Source organism: Chrysoperla carnea, chromosome 2 (assembly GCF_905475395.1).
Source record: "Chrysoperla carnea chromosome 2, inChrCarn1.1, whole genome shotgun sequence".
NCBI lineage: Eukaryota > Metazoa > Arthropoda > Insecta > Neuroptera > Chrysopidae > Chrysoperla > Chrysoperla carnea.
In genome coordinates, this window is record NC_058338.1 from 70,736,737 (window position 1) to 70,754,296 (window position 17,560).

The window sequence follows — 17,560 nt, forward strand, 5'->3', positions numbered from 1 at the left end:
ACGCGGCTCTTGGACTACGAATTTTTTGTTTTAATGCATTGCGTGTTCAATGTTTCTGTTTTATTACAAACGACAAATCAAAAATATTCTTGAAAATCGAAAACACAAAAATTTAATATTTATAATTTTACAATCAAATACTCATAATGGGCTCACGATATATTTTTAATGTATGGTATAGTCATATAGTAAATAAACACTAAGTGAGGAAGCTATGTAAATAGGTTGTGGTAGGTGTGACCCTTATATGATAGACTAATCACTTCCGGTTTGAGTAAATTATTGTGTATGTTCCACACAAGAATTAAAGTATCAGATACTTATGTGAAGCTCCATCCAATAGCTTGAAATTTAAAGGAGCTTCAACTTATTTTGCATTTCTTCACTACCAGAATAAAAGTTCCTATGAGGAGACGGGTAAAATTTCAGATATAGACAATAATACCAACCTTCAGGAACTTGTATTCGACGTCTACTTCATTTGTATTTCTTCTATTCTTGACTACTATATCTCCTGTTTTTCCTTTCTATCATCTTCAAGTAATTGCATTGTTAAAGAAAGTAGAGCACATTGGCTTTGGTAAAAATATCAGATTTGAACGGACCAAGGCAGAAAAAATGTATCATAACATCGGATTGGCGGAAAACCTGCATCTTTCCGTGGCAAACAACTGTCCTCCATATTATTTCCTGTCTAAGTGAATAGGTATTTTATAATGAAAAAATATAATTGTATATAGTACTTACATACAAACCGATCGATTGAACAATTAATTATTGCTTGAATTGAAGCGGAAAAGTTTAATAAATCATCACAGAAAACAAAAAATTTTTGTACTCTTACAAAAAACGTACACGGAGAAAAATTCCAAAATTGTTGAAACTTTAGTTGAATATTTTAAATTGGTATTTAAATACATTGTAAACTGGCACTTTGCAATTTTTAATAATTTTCTTTACTTTATTTCAGAGGCACAGTATACATGGCATGATGGAAGAAGAAAATTTTGTCAGACCTCATCAAGAAATGGCACAATTATCGTTGGAAGAAAAGAAATTTTTATTGGCTGTTGAACGTGGAGATGTTGCATCTACACGACGGTAATTATTCTACTTCAGTTTCTTATATCCCTCGTAATTTATTACCTTAATTTATAAGAAATTTGTTTAAAATATGGTAGGAAACCCAATAGCTCTATTTCTATTATACTCTGAGACTACCAGTTTTGAAAAATGTACAATGTAGGAATTGACCATTTTTCAATTCTTTCAGCAGTTGATAATTTTCTGCCTTTTTTCAAAAACTCGCAGTCTACAGTCTAAACATTTAAAAAAAAACTCATCAAACAATCTCATTATTCTTATAGAACTGTAACAATTTACTGTTCTTCTGTATACAGAATGTTCGATTTACATTTAGACATATACATATCACGAGTATGACAGAGTAAATGAGTTAAGCAATGCATCTAAGTAAGAGGTATTATAGGTGTTATATGAAATTGCAAAAGTGATTTGTATCGTGGCTTATCTGTTGTAGTTCATCTATTGAACTAAGAAACTCCCAATATCCAAGCGTCTTACAACTGTATCAAGGCATATCAAATCTTCAACATATTATATAATACCTCTCACTTAGCTGCATTGCTTACCGCATGTATTCTGTCAAACTCGTGATATTTATATGCCTAGATGTAAATCGAACATTCTGTATAATATTATTTGTTACCTTAAACTTAAAAATCGACCCAATGATAACCCCTACTTAACAAATAATGACTCCTGTATTTGTATATGCCTTCAAGATATTTATATTTATTACGGATAATATATGTTTGTGAATAATTATTCCTGTGTTGTCTTTGATAAAATACAGACTAAATAAAACAAACACCCATTATTTCATCCGTTTAATTAAAATTCGATTGAAAATTTAATTCAAAAGCGTATTTAATACATTGCGATATTATATTGTATTTTATTATTATTAATTAATTATTGGTACATTTTTTCCAAAATGTATTCCGCGTTTGCGTCTGACTACAAATGAATTTTGGTTTCAAAATTAGCTTTTAACTGGATTTACGAAAATGAATAATAACTGCGTAACATAAAAAAACACTGAAAGCATAATATTTTTCTGAATGAAGTACACTGCGCATAGTGGAATATTTATATCAAAATTTCCGGACAAAAATCAGAAAACTCAACTCTTTTGTTTTGCATTGAAAGTTGTTTTTTGGTGTAGTTAGATAACCACTCCATCACAAACAGGTCACCTGAGTTACCTTAACCTCGCCCCACTGTTTTATAAGCCGCAATCTACCTGCTCTTACGGATGCATGTTATTATTATTGTTGCTCACGATTTACTGTGTCATTCAGTTTACGTTTACTGTGTTTGTTAGTGCAATTAAATAAGGATTTTTTTTAAATTGAAGACGAAGGTTTGTGCTTTTCTATGAATATAATTCAATATTTGTGATTCATATTTGCTGTTAAAAAAGTTAACTTTTTTCATTAAATTTAACTTTTTGTTTATATGCCCCTTTTTGCCCGATAAATTTTTTTGTAACAGGGCAAAGTTTAAGTATTCAATAACATGTTTATGAAAAAAAAAACATTTCGCAAACTGGCGCCTTTTCTTCTAAAACTAAGCTATAGAGAGAGATTAAGATAGCTTAAGTCAAAAAAAGCAAGCAATTTTTCAGTGAAAAACTTAAAATTTCAAAATCACCTTACGTGAAAACAAAAGCGATCACAGATAAGAAAAAAAGTAGCTCAGAAGCAAAAAATAATAAAAAAAGTTTAAGAAGAAAATGAAATAATTGAGTTTGAAGACGAATATGATGAAAATGAAGACCAAAGAAATTTTTTTTTATTATTACCAAATAAAAGATATTTTTGTAACTAAAAAATCTTTTGAATCAATTTTGAACATAAAAATTCCTTCTTTATATTCTGTCCTGAAATTTGGTATAAATACTCGACTGTGATGCAGTAAAAAATTAAATTAATAAATAATATTAGTAATTTAATTATATTATATTAACGCTATCCATTTTACATCTGTAGCTTTGGCGCAAGTCTCTGTATGTGCGAGAAATATATTCCAAGTACGTCTCCAGCCTTAAAATTCATCAACATCCGTTTAGTTTTAATTCTGACTGACACGAAGTACATCGACTAATGAATGGATAAATCATGTTGCCAAACTTGATAAAAGTAGGTGTACATTAATCGATTCTCAGAAAATTGTAATTCATAAGGTATCTCACTCAAAAACTTTCCTAGGTACCGTAAAATAAAACACTTCACTTTCGAGAAATTTTTAATACAAATATTTAATTAAGAGGGCATAAAAACATATAGGAACAAAGTTTCTACAGTAATAAAATCAGTAAGTTTTTGAATCGTAAGCTTGTGGTCTGTCTGCCTGTTAAATTTCTCTCAAATTTTTCATATTCTTTCAGTCATTTTACAATGTTGAGTTTATTTAATGATTCAAAATATTAAATTTTTAAAATACACAGTTATTATCAAAATATTCGGAAATTTATAAGCAAGGAGTGAATTGCACTTGTGAATTATTTGATTATCCGATCAAATATGGTTTTCACTCTAATTTTTCACCATCAAGCTATGAACTTTATAACGGGTGTGTTAATCAAAGTAATATGCTGAACCTTCTTCTACAATAACAATAAGAATGGATTTATATAAATTTAAATAATTTTTCAAAGAGGGTTTAAAATGGATTATTCTAAGCTTTCCTTTCCTCATTGAAAAAAACCATTTTAAATCGTCGTCGTATAACATTTAAGATTGACTATATTTTATATGCGATTACCAGTGCCAAAATTTGGTGTTTTGTTAAAATACTGCTCAAAACTAGTTATATCTAAAGAACAAACGAAACTATGCATGGGGTCTCAATAGCATGACAGTTGATAATAATAAGGGTTATGTCTTATGGATTAGGGCAAAATATCCGGGCATTAGTCATATATTTTTATCTTATAAAAATGTTTCTTTTTGTCATTATAAATTGAACTCTGGAAACTCGGTATATTTTTATTAAAAGAAGCCTGTACAAGTCTTCTAGTAACAATTTATATCCTACTTAAAATATCATGATACCCTGGATATGCAAAAGGGTAATAAATAAAAAACTAGTAAAAAGCCCAATAGAAGAAACACAAAAAAAACAATATAGTTAAGGTGATATTCTGGTCAATTGAGCCTTAATTGTAGGCAATTTTTAATCCAAGATTACAAAAAAATGAAATACATTTTCGTAGCCATTTTTTCATATGATATTTAATGACATTTAAAAAATTTAATAAAAAAATTGTAAAAAAAAAGTTAAAAATTCTTGGAGTAACAGGCCAGTGAAATGGAGGCTACAAAAAAAACACGACACCCTAGTTGAGACGATTCCAGTCCTTGTAGTGATTCAAAACAAAAACAAAAATGTTAGCAACAAGAAAAACACGCTTCAAATTTGAGAGATAATTCCGGCAGATAATAATATTACTGGATTAATCGGTGATCCCAGATCCATACATTGGGCCTTCTTCTATTTCATATACAATGTCTTGCAAAGTTATTTCTGCTAACCGAGATGTTTTGCCTTCTTCTGAAGTAGCAGAAGCTCGCAGTACAGAGCGATCAATTAGAACTTTGTTAAAAGAAAATCCACTGTATCTCCGAAAATAATTCGAATTTTGAAAAATTCGTTTTAAGGACATAATTTTAAGGATCTAACATTTAATTATATGAAACAACAAAATTCAAATTTATAGGCCTAAATACTGTCTTAATACGGAACACTAGCAACTGTATAACAAATTGTCTTTAAATATATTAAATACATACTTACTGAAAATCAAAGCCTATCATAACAGGTGATTTCCATTCGATCACGGATGACATTAAATTTACTACTTGTTATTATATAAAAAAAATTTTATGGGTGTAAGTATTTCGCCCGAATCAGACTAATCCAACGTAACTTAACGATCAGTGTCACACTAGGTGAAACAACTTTAGACTTAATTTATTTATCTCTCAAAAATTGAACCCTGGATTTTATGTTTTCATGATAAATGGACAAACGATACACACAGCAAGCTCTTACCTTGGTGATCATACTTTCGTGTCTCATTTTTTATTTTTAACAGTATTCGAAAATATCCGCATTCGAGGATCGACGCTTACATAGAAAAAACAATTTAAGATTGGTGTAAGTCAGTCAGTAACAGAGACGATGCAAGACAATATAAAAGAAAAACATACAATGGTCGATGATATGATGATGTTAATGATATTCCGGCGTGTTATTGTCGCCATCTACACTACTATCACATCGTACCGATTATCATTAAACGTCTTCACAGCATGTTCTTTTTTTAACTTAGATAAAAATGATATTATATTATAAAGTTGTAATATTCTATATTTAATGATATTAATAATGTTTAGCAAAAAAAAAAATTGCTTGGTACTTAATTTGTTGAAGACATTAACTTTATCTAATAATAAAATATTCTCTTGTTTATCTTGGCAAAACTTTATAGCTATTATTTGTTGCAAAATTTTCTATTTTAAAATCAATAATTTTCTACAAAATGAATTTTAAAATACTATAAACAGCTAAATATCTCGATTTGTAGCTAACCAATCAGAAAATATCTTAAACAAAAGTTACAGAGTTTGATAGTCGAGGGCATTATTTTCTAATATCAGATTAGATCTAGTTCTTTTGGTTTATTTAGTAGCCAATTTAGATCCTAAATGGTAAGAGATAGCACTTTAAATTAGAAAGTTGATTTTCATTAAAAATTAACAATTTTTGTTCAAAAAATTTTTGCGAAAAATTAACTTTCGGAGGAAATGCAACTTAAAAATATGTCATTATTGCATGTCTCCTAATTATCAGATTTATCAAATTTGCCCGAAATCTGAAATTTAAGCTCAGTCTAATTCAAATTGGCAAATAGGATCGATTCTAAATATTTGGCTTTGCGATATAAATATATCAAATAAAAATTTGAGAAAAATCAGCTAAGAATATTTTAAAATACCCACATACGGATTTTCATGACAAAATTCTCATTTAAAATTTTTTTTCATTATTTTGGCCAATTAGATTGCCAGTTTAATCCACGTATTCAAATATTTCAAAGGAACCTAAAATGAGTAATAATTTTTAAATATTCGTTGCGTGCGTAGTCATGGTATGGACAATACAATAGATGCCATCGCTTCCAGTGAAAAAGTTTGGCGATAAAGGAGGCTGTCATGACCAAATTTGTAGTTCTATACATGTTAATGTTATAGGAAATGTCAAATTAAAATTATTGAAAACCACTAATTAATTAAACTTAAGGCATTAAAAATTATGAAAATGAGAAATCATAATTATTTATTTAATTTTGTGAGACAATAATATTAAATTTTCAATGTAAGTCATAAATGCAATCCATACAATTATATATGCATCCATACAATTCTATTAATAAAGTAGTGTATCGTTACCATGGAAACGTCTACAATAAAACTCACGCACGGTGCGAATAGTCCAAAATAATTAAAAATTAAAAATGCGAATTTTGTAATGAAAATCGGTATATGGTATAAAATATATTCTTATAACGGCCCCATTTGTCAATTTGTATAGGAGACTGAGTTTAAAGTTCAAATTTCTGAGTATCAAAATATGACTCTATGACTGTACTAAAATTCAAATCGATATTCCTCTAAATAACAAAAATATATGGGGGGAGGGGGCGGTATTCAACGAAAATTCGACACACTATACACATATGGTACAAATAATTGTCGCACCCCTACCTTGAGGTATATAAGATGCAAGAAAAGTTCCTTCCCTATACAGGTAAACGACGTATTCAAATAAGTTCAAAGTCGAACTAGTTTTCTGTCTAGTTTCGATAAATAAAATCAAGAAAAAATTTCTTCTATAATTTTAATTATGTTTAATCTAACTTTACATAGAAAACTTTATTCTAAATACACATAAGTGTATATAATTTATTTGATTAGTTACCCATATTGTGTACCTACATCTAGTAAAAACTCTTTTCGAAAGCATGTTTTCTAAGTTGTAAGTTTTAAAAATCAAAATGTGAATGTGAAAAAACCAATTTGAAACTTTTTATCAAAACTATTTACTTTAAGTTTATAGAAAACTTTATAATTACATACATTGCAATGGTAAATAAAAAAAATCTTTCTGGTTGTAAGCTTGTTTTTAGAATCATTTAATATAAAGGTCGGTTGAGCATTGACTCAATAAAAAATATATTGTTTTTGTAAAGAAAATACTAGATTTTTAAAGACAGAAAATATAATGATATAAAAGGTGTTAGCAATGTCACGAAATAGTTAATATAAAGACGGCCAAATTTTGGATATTTGTATATATGTAAACTGTAAACTGTATATATGAAATAAATATTATGGTATACTCAGTTTAGTCTTAAGTTTGTAACACTTAAAACTATTGATAATACGAACAAAATTTTGGTATGGGTTGAGGTTCCAATAAACCATTTAATTAGTCCATTTCTATTTTCCGTCCGTCAACACGATAACTCAAAAATGAAAAAAGATATAATGCTGAATTTTTAATAGCGTGCTCAAGACGCAAAAAGTGGAGACGAAAAAGTGCGTAGGATCCTTCTTGTACACCGTTAGAGAGAAACAACAGTTTGTGTCCAAATCGTTTGTTATAAATAAATAAGCAACTTTTGTTTGAAACATTTTTTCGTAAACATCTCTGTTTACCAGTGAGGGTACCAATTAGCACAAACCTTTGATGTCCACTTTCTCCAAAGCTTTAAAAGAAAGGCAGTTGCAAATTTGTAGGTAGGTTCTACTAGTGCTCTTGTGAAAGATTAAAGGAAAAATACACTTCTTGTACACTTTCATGCTTTCTATACGTTCAATAATTAACTCATACAATGGTTTGTTTTTACTTGTTTTATTATTGAAATTAGGTAGGGAAAGACAAAAATACGCCTGGCTCCCAAGAATGATTGCTACGTTTACCTGTGCGCGTTTGCTACGTTTACTGATTAAAAATAATTATACTACAATTTATTTTAAATTAAAAAAATCATTTTAGTGTGTATATAATTTTAATATGATTAAGTTTTATAATTAAAAAATGTTATTTTAATTTTCGAGACAGGAATTCAATTGATTTTCTAGTGCTAAGCTAACGTTCTATGATCAACGTCCTAGCCGCTCTGAGATGCAAGGTCAGGTTCATCCCTACTTAAGTTGAATAAACTAAATTCAGTTGTCTTTAAATAAACTTTCAAAAATGTTGCTGGCTCTCGAATTAAAACTAAACCTAAATGATTTGCTTTCAAGAAATGCTAAAAGTCCTGTTAACATTAGAATTTGCGTAATAGTATATGTTACTAGTTGAGAACATTTTCTCTAATAATTGAATTATTGAAAATTAACTTGAATTTTGTATATTCTTTAAGAAATTTCTTGGTCACTTAACAATAAAAATGATTTGCTGGAGTTGCAGAAAGGATTTTTCTTAAGTATGACTATGAAAATTAGAATAATTTGCAATGTTATTTTCTATAAAACATTTATTTTTTATAATATAATAATTTTATGAAACACTTTGATGATGTTTGATTGTATACGACATAGACAAAAAAGGTTTGCTACAGAAATATGTCGAAGGAAAACATTGTGATTAGTTTTTTGATGTAATGCCTAACTAATGCAAATGGAAAAGATGGTAGATGAATAATAATATCTGTGGAAGGCTGAAGATTTCTAATCTAAATAAACAAATTTTCTAAGATCGCATCAGGTATAATGAAGTTTTTAGTAGCAATAAAACCAAATCCTATTATTTTCTTTAATATTTCTGGATAGTAAGATCAGTCAGTAGTAATTTAACAAGGAGCTTGCTGCGAAAAATGTCTGCACAATTCTTACGAAATCGTGAAAATCGTGAAGTAAAGAATCAAAATCGTGAAAATAGTGAAGTAAGGATTATGTTTTTAGATCTACCTTTTCAAATCTGGCGATTTGGCTAGAACAAATTTATAGCGTAGTGAACTAGTACAACCAAATTGGTTCAGGAGGTAATTAAGAAATTTATTTTAAAATAAAATAACGATAACAGGCTTAGAGTGGGTTTCAGTAGACTTTAAACAAATAGATGGATACTAAGAAATCATAATAATTTACAACAATATTGTATGAACAGCAGTTAAAAAATAGCCCACAGTTTTCATGCTGTCATACTGATTGCTTCAAGTAATTAGTGATTTTTCCAATACATATTAGACAACGTCAATTATAATCAAAAGAATGCAAAAACCATAGTAAAATTATTAAATGACAGTTATTCTTTTCCGCTCTTGTTTTGACACAACAGTCGAGTAAGTTGTCGCAATAGATTTTAGTCATGGAAATAAATGACAGATTCAACATTTACCAACCAACTCAAGTGCTACAAACAGAGATAATGAAAGAAAGAGAGAGAGTAAAATACTTCAAAAATGTAATATAATGAATGTTACCTACCTCTTCTACATAATAGCAGTAGATCTCAGGTCAAAATGGAGGAATTGTTGTTGTCACCACAATAACCACATAGTCTGACAGACTTAACAACTACTCCTGTAAAATTATAACATACTAAACTTGTTATGTGTTCTTGATGTATGTTTTATTAAATTTATGTTTATATTATACAGACGTTTTATAATATTTGTTAAAAATTTGTTTGTAACATTGTTGTAAGAAATAATATTCGTTTACCTCTATATATAAAGATTGAGGATAAGCATTCCTCTATAGAGACACTTTGTAGAGTTCATTTTTACACATTTTATGTGCGGAACAGACTGCTCCGCATTCAAGTTATCAGTCTACTTCACAAAGCTACGTAAATTATGCCCCGCCCCCCGCGCTACTGAACAACTGTTAACTAGACCGACTGGCCGTCATGATAAAATGATCTGCGGGCTATTGTTGAAAGCATTTTTAAATTTTGGCGATGAAAGCTTCATCATTTTAGTGGATATTCATTTACATGGACTATACCACATGAATTTCTTCCTGACCGTCACCGTTATCACTTTCTGGTATATTTTGGCCGTCATTTTCACTTGATGAATCCATCATCATCGCAAGATCGTTATGTAAACACGATTTCAGATCCGGTATGTAAACACGGTTTCACAAGGATTACTGAGAATGCGGATGCAGATGTCTAAATTCATGTGGAAGCTTTGCAATTGAAGATACTCAATATACGATATGTACTAAATTATTCACGAAAAAATGCAATAAGTGGTGGAAACGCATATAAAAAATGCATTATATTACCTTACAATATTATTATGTATTTATTGACGCTCTCACCATATTTATGTCGAATTGTGAACAGGTATTTGAATAGTATTTAAGTAATATTTATTATTATTCATGTACTGTGAATGGGTATTCATTAGAGCTATAAGAGACCGCAGCGAGCTTCACTGCTGAAAGATTCAACCAGGCCAAAGGTCGAAGACCTTTCCAAGAGATAGTGATCAAATTTGTGCTTAGCGGATGGGCTTAGCAGGGAATGGGCTTGTAAGTCGGCTTAGCGGACTTAGCGGGTAGGCGCAGCATAGTTCAGCTATGAATGAATTGGAACTGCAGGTTTATTAAGATTAACAATCGCTTATTAGCAGTTACAGTTAAATAAATTCTAGGTGAAACGAAGTTCACCGGGTCGTTTAATATTTAATATTAAATAAAAACTTAAGTGAATTTTATCTTTCTGATTAAGATATATACAATACTCTTTGCTAGACTATTTAAAAAAAATTTAAACGTAATGCACAATATTTAATTTCTAAAGGTAGAAGTTTATTACTTTTTAATCTATAGAAAATGGAACAACATGTTTGCTATTCACAACATGTTAAATTCCAATTTTTAAAGATTAATTACAAAAAACATTTCGTCAGATTTTTTAACATTAACAACATTCATTTATAAATTGTATTTTTCCCGTACAAATTACTATATCTCCATGTACGGATGTTTTTTGGATATTTCACAACAAATTTTTTCTATGAAATCACATATTTTTCATACAATTATACTATTTTACATTGAACATTGCATCCTTAACAAAACAAGAACTATTAATCATTTTTGTAAGCATCTATTATACTCAAGTAGAGGTATGATAACAACATAGTAACTAGTCATAATTATGATATTAGCCAGTTTTTCCTTTATGCAATTTATCTATTTTTAGAATAAATAATAGTTTATCAAAAAATAAAAAAACACGCTTTTGTAAAGAGCTGAACTGAAAGGCGGAAAATAATTTCTTTAAATTCAAAAAAATTATTTTATCGTAAAAAAGCTTGGGGTGCTAAATTTCAATTATTGTAATTATTTTATAGACAAAAATTATATTGGTAAAAGTAAAGTCATTATAAAATGTCTTAAAAAGTAACCCACGCTTTTTTTGCGATAAAATGAATTTTTTGAATTTAAAGAAATTTTTTTCTACCTTTTAGTTCAGCTCTTTACCAATGCGTGTTTTTTTGTTTCTTTAAACTATTATTTATTTTGTGTTTTTTAGTTTGTTAGACTTATTATTTATTTATCAAAAATTCAGTTTAAATGGTGTCCTTTTTAACGGGGTCAAAATCATGTTCAATGTTTCCGTTTCATGCTTACATACTAACATACGTATGAAGCTAATGTTATAGTAACCTTATTTTTATTTTTTCGTTAACAAAAAAATAAGCTAATTACATGAATTTTTAAATAATTATAAATCTCTCAATTGATTATTGTTAAGGTTGAATTTTAAAACTTTTTTTATAGGCAAGAAAATTTCCCTCTCGGCATCTTTTTAAGGTTTTAGCCATAGCCTTCTATGAAGTTTTAGAAAAACTCTAGTTTTACAGATTATGGTAAAAAACTGTAAAAGCTTAATAGACAATGATGAAAAAAACTAGAAAAGTTTGATAGAATATGGTAAACAACTAGTTAAAAATATTATTTTCTGCATCAGATGGTCATTATTTAATTATTCCTCCAGAACAAGGTGGATTTTTCCATTTCTTACTTCGGATGCTCTTTACATTCTTATATTTGATGTCATTATGTTATATGGTTTACGTTACATAGTTTTTCAAATTATACAAATTTTTTACTCTGTGTAATAAATTTTTGGCATTACGGATGTTTTATATCTAACTAGAATTTGACTGGGAGCTGTTTTTACAAATTACATTGACTAAAATGATTTATTTCATTTCCTGATCGTGTACAATTAAAATAAAAACAATATAAAAAAAATGAAAAAAGAATTAAACAATAATATAAATGAAATTTAAATAATGTAAAATAAAAATATTTATAGTTGGCAATAAATCAAAAATATATAATTTAATATACACTGTTTATTGCATGTTAAAAATTATAATTTACATAATGTAATGTAACAAAATTAAACCATCATATTTTGTATAGATTTATTAAACCAAATCAAAAACAAAGAATATAATAAAAATCTTACATCCACGTGCAAACAGAAAGCACATGAAACTTTTAACAGAGGAAAATTTGCGCGAGTCTTGAATAAATTTGGAGATTTCGAATAATCTCAATCAATGTTCCCAGTGAACAGTTATTCAAGACTTAATCTATGTTTATTTGCAAACACACATTACTATAAAACTAAAAATGTAAATGAAAACCTAAAAATTAAAAGTTAAAAATGTAAATAAAAAAAAAATCCTAAATATGTATAAAAACAAATTTTAGATTATTGGTAGAAATTTATATAACAATAAAAACTATAAAATATATATAAACACGTGAAAACAAACAATTGACTGAGTTAATTGTTGAAATACCATGTATAGACAGTGCTGATGACCCAATCGTTTGTTTTTTGACGTCACGTAAATAAAAAAAAATATCCACATTTTAAATAGTTTAAGTTATAAAGTTTGCACCTAATCAGCGCCCTCGTGGGTAAACAGTGATGTTTACAAAAAAATGTTTCAAACAAAAATTAATTACTTTTTTAATAAGGAACATTTTAACTTTACATTTAAACTTTTGTTCTATCTCTAACGGTTTACAAGATGGGTCTTACGGACCCAAGACCCAATTGACCTATATTGCTCGTTTACGAACTCGACCTCACTTTTTACGTCCTGAGTACGCTATAAAAAGTTCAGCTTGATATCTCTTTTCGTTTTTGGGTTATCGTGTTGACAGACAGAGGGACAGACAACCGGAAATGGACTAATTAGGTGATTCTATGAACACCTATACCAAAATTATTCTCGTAGCATTAGTATCTTTAAGCGTTACAAACTTGGGACTAAACTTAATATTCTAAGTATATTTCATATATACATGGTATAAAAAGTAGGAAAACTATGGTAATTATAAAAAACTAGGGGAGCAAATGTAGTGCAGCACATTAAAATGTATAATGAACTAGATATGTTTTGTTTTTTCATTGAATGAGTATAACAGGTATGGTTTACATTTTTTTTAATCGTGGTGCTCATATTATAGCGTTCAAATCGAATAGTGAATGATAGTTGATGATATTAAACATTGGCTTGTTTGATGATACAAAGATGATGTATTCACACTAAAGCTAAAAGCACATGCTTAAAGAAGAACATCCTTGTTTTTAAACAACTTTAAATTTATCACATATTTAATTGATTATTAACGAGATATTTTAGTAAAATTGAGCCACCTTTCAATAAACATTACTTTTTGAATTATAAAATTAATTTTGAAAAAAAGAAAAGGATGCTTGCTTGTATACAGAGGTTTAACGTTCTAACAAAACCACTATATTTGTATATTTGTATAAAGAGGTTATGTGTGGCGTTTATATCATTCGTTTTTCATTCGATTTTACTTCCTTTCTATCAAAAGTATACAGTTCAAGAGCCTACCGTATCGATTTCCTGTGCTGTGAATAAATTACACATGAATTGACTCATTGATACAATTTTTGAAAAAAGTGTATGGGATTTTAATGATATCATATATGAAAATATAAAATAAAAAAGTGACAAAAATGAGAAATAAAACTTAAATATTTGATTTGTTGTGTGAATGCAACTACGATTCCTCAAAAAAGGAAAATAATTACGCTCAAGAATGTTTTTTGAGGTTTTTATGACACACCTATCTTAATAATTCTGTTACTCAAATTTTATCCAAATAGCAATGATGCCCAATTAAAAAAAGTAGAGGAACGAATGAAAGCTTAAAAAAACTAGCCAGTTTCTAAAAAATTGCAGATAATTAATTTGGTAACTCTTCTTTGATACATTGGGTGAATTTTTTGGAACGAAAAAAAAAGAAGATTTTCTCGTAGTTTCCATCAGATAGTGATGAGCAAATCCTTGTCCTTAAGTAAAAGACTGTAAACTGCCGTGTGCTTGAGGATCTTTCATGTCTTCTTTTAAAATTCAGGACATGCTAATGCATTAATTTTGATACTTTACGAATTTTCTTGCCATCACGAAATTCCTATAATTTCATTTTTTTTAGGTATAACTTGAAATGGATAGCATTCCCTTCGAAATTTGCTATAATTCCAGCATATCATTCTCTGCGGACACGTTTTTTCATGTTTCCATCATATGCTGGAATCAATTAATTTTCTAGACTTTGTTCACTCAAACTAAATTTGAATTGAAAATATCATCATATATTGGCAAACAAAATAATGTGATAAATTGTGTGCTATACCAATTCCATGAATATATAGGTTACAGAACCATCTGTGTCTGGTTTGAACGAGAAGTAGATAATGTAATTTCTAACAAGCTATCTTTTATTTTCTATTCTGTACATACCATTCTACACATTTATTAGACCAAGAGCCAGGCGTAGTATTTGACACTCATTTCAGAATGGCCGGAAATTCAAAATTGTGCAATAAAGGTTGTTTCATGTGAGATATGTACGTACATATCCTTATTGAGATAACAATTGCTAGTAACCAAACCAATAAGTATCCTGTAATAACTTTTCCCTAGTCACAAATTCTTTGAAGCGTGCTTCCAAGTTTTTTCTTCAGAGAATTTGTAACAATGTAACATTTTTCGCATGGTTTTGGCCCTGTCAGGTAATATTCTTGCTCCGTTCGATAATCTTTTTCTTTGTAGGTAGGTTTGCCCACGCGTTCTGTACACTCGTCAAACGTTAAATATTTTTTAACTTTTTAAATTATAACCTCTACATTATTTTATATAAATTTATTTTTTAATGCACTAGCTAATCCAAAATAGTTTGATTACGTGTTTCTTGAATGATGTTTGAGAATGGAAATATTAGAGTAACGAAATGATCTAAATAATTAAATTCATTTTAACTAATTTAACCACATTTCTGTCACAAGTTTATTTAATTTACTGAGTATGACATATCAAACTGAAGTACCCGATCAGGCCCGGAAATCTCTCATGACGAGAGAAATTTTCACAATTACAAAAGATAAAAGAAAAGATATTTATGTTTTCAATCGAACAATCTTGACAAGAAGCTCTCAAATTTCCAATCGTTCTGGTCGTTATGAAATGATTATCAAATACTACGTCTGACCATATACTATGCGTAACTATTTACAAGGTACCTCTATTTACATTGCTTACAATTTTGTGGTTTATACCTCTATTATATTGGCTTTACATATCTTATACGTGCATCCTTCTATCCAATCTATCCTAGTAGCTATGTGACTTTCATTTCCATACTAATTGTACTATTTCCTTTTAAAACAAATTGAACTTTATGTGAATAATACAAAAAATAAAAATTCTAGTCCTTCTCGCTTATTGACAATTTTGTTTAAATAAAGGTAATAAGAAACATAAACCGCTGTTTCTAAAGCTTAATTTAGATGCTTTCATTTACAAATTTCAAACGTAAAAGGACGAATAATTACTTTTTATGGCACTATTGAAGCAAACAAAATTTAAAGACAAATATTAAACGCAATAAATGGTGGAAACCTTACTATATACTTATGTATTTATTTGCGCTCCCACCATATTTGAGCTCCACTGCCGAAGGCTGCTACTAAACCGAAGATCGAAGACCTCTCCAAGAGATAGTAGTAAAATTTGTGTTTAGCGAGCAGGCTTTCAGGTGGGCCTAACGAACCTTAAGGGTGGGCTAAGCATAGTATAGCTAATAATGAATTGGAACCGCAGGTTAATTAAGATTAATAATCGCTGATCAATTAAATAAACTGTAGGTGAAACGAACTTCACCGGGTCATCTAGTAGCATACAAATATAGCCCTTAAGAGTAGCAAAATAGGGAAAGACTTATTGGTCACCTACTGAATTTAAATCTATGAACTGATTCAGTAATAAATGTTTTATTCACGAAAAAGTATAAAATAAAAACTTTTTGCACAAAATAGAGCCGATAAAAAATGTGCAAAAAAAATTTAAAATTAAGCTTTTAACTAGACGTTTACCACATCCTTAGCTAAAAATAAGGGTAATTTCTCAAGGAAATTATTGTTTGAAGTTTGTAATTACTAATTTTGTATAAATAATTTAATTAGCACTAACCACATGACTTACCCATTTTTATTTTATAAATATATATATATAAATATATATATATATATATATATATATATATATATATATATATATATATATATATATATATATATATATATATATATATAAATTAACCATGCGTGAACATTCATTTAAAGAAAGTTTTCTTTTCTTAAGTTTCCTTTAATTCTATTCAAAAAAATTCCTAGAAAACTTCTATTTGAAGCATTTTTATATTTGAATAATATAAAATATTATTATATAAAAGTGTATATTATTACGAAAGTTTAGAATGTAGCTGGAAGGTACATGTTTTTCAAAAACGTAAAAAACACAATAAATTTTTATGTTAAGGGTACATGATTTACAATTTAAATAAAATGTTTTATTTACTATTGTTATTTTTATGTTCCGTAGATAAAATTAAGACACGCATTTTTGAATACAGGTAAGTTCTGAGTTCGAATCCCGCCGTGTACTTTTCTTTTCTTGAAAAATCTGATAAATCAGTATTTTTAGTTAGGAACAACGATCTGAATTTTCTTCCGACATTACTGTCGATGCTGACCTTGTAGATGTCTTCCTTTTTTCAAATATGCACGGTTACGTCATATTTAAGTTAATGAAAAACAAAAATATAAGTGCAGTGTTTTTGTCGGACAAATATGTTATTGATTATTAATTATAAATGTTATCAAGTGATCATAGGGTTCGAAAAAATCTCTGCTGCGTTTTTTTCAGACCGATAGCTTAAATATGCCGTGCTATCCCGCGGACTATACGTTAAAAAAAAACCATTAAAACCGAATATTTGAAACAATCTTATTGGTAATATGGTTTATACGACGTTAAACAGTCAATATGGTTATAAACAGGCTGAAATAAAGATGAAAGTTGTGGTCTATGAAATAATCAGACAAT

The 17,560-nt window shown here is 28.6% G+C and overlaps 1 protein-coding gene across 1 annotated transcript in view; it reads left to right on the forward strand.

Annotated features, from left to right (window-relative positions):
• Window positions 1-976: 976 nt before the first annotated feature.
• The window catches only part of LOC123292894 (transient receptor potential-gamma protein), a 149,181-nt gene continuing 132,597 nt past the window's right edge, over window positions 977-17,560 (forward strand). Inside the window, exon 1 of the mRNA XM_044873608.1 lies at window positions 977-1,101. Coding sequence (XP_044729543.1) covers window positions 989-1,101 — 113 coding nt within the window. The 5' untranslated portion in view covers window positions 977-988. The remainder of the gene's footprint in view (window positions 1,102-17,560) is intronic.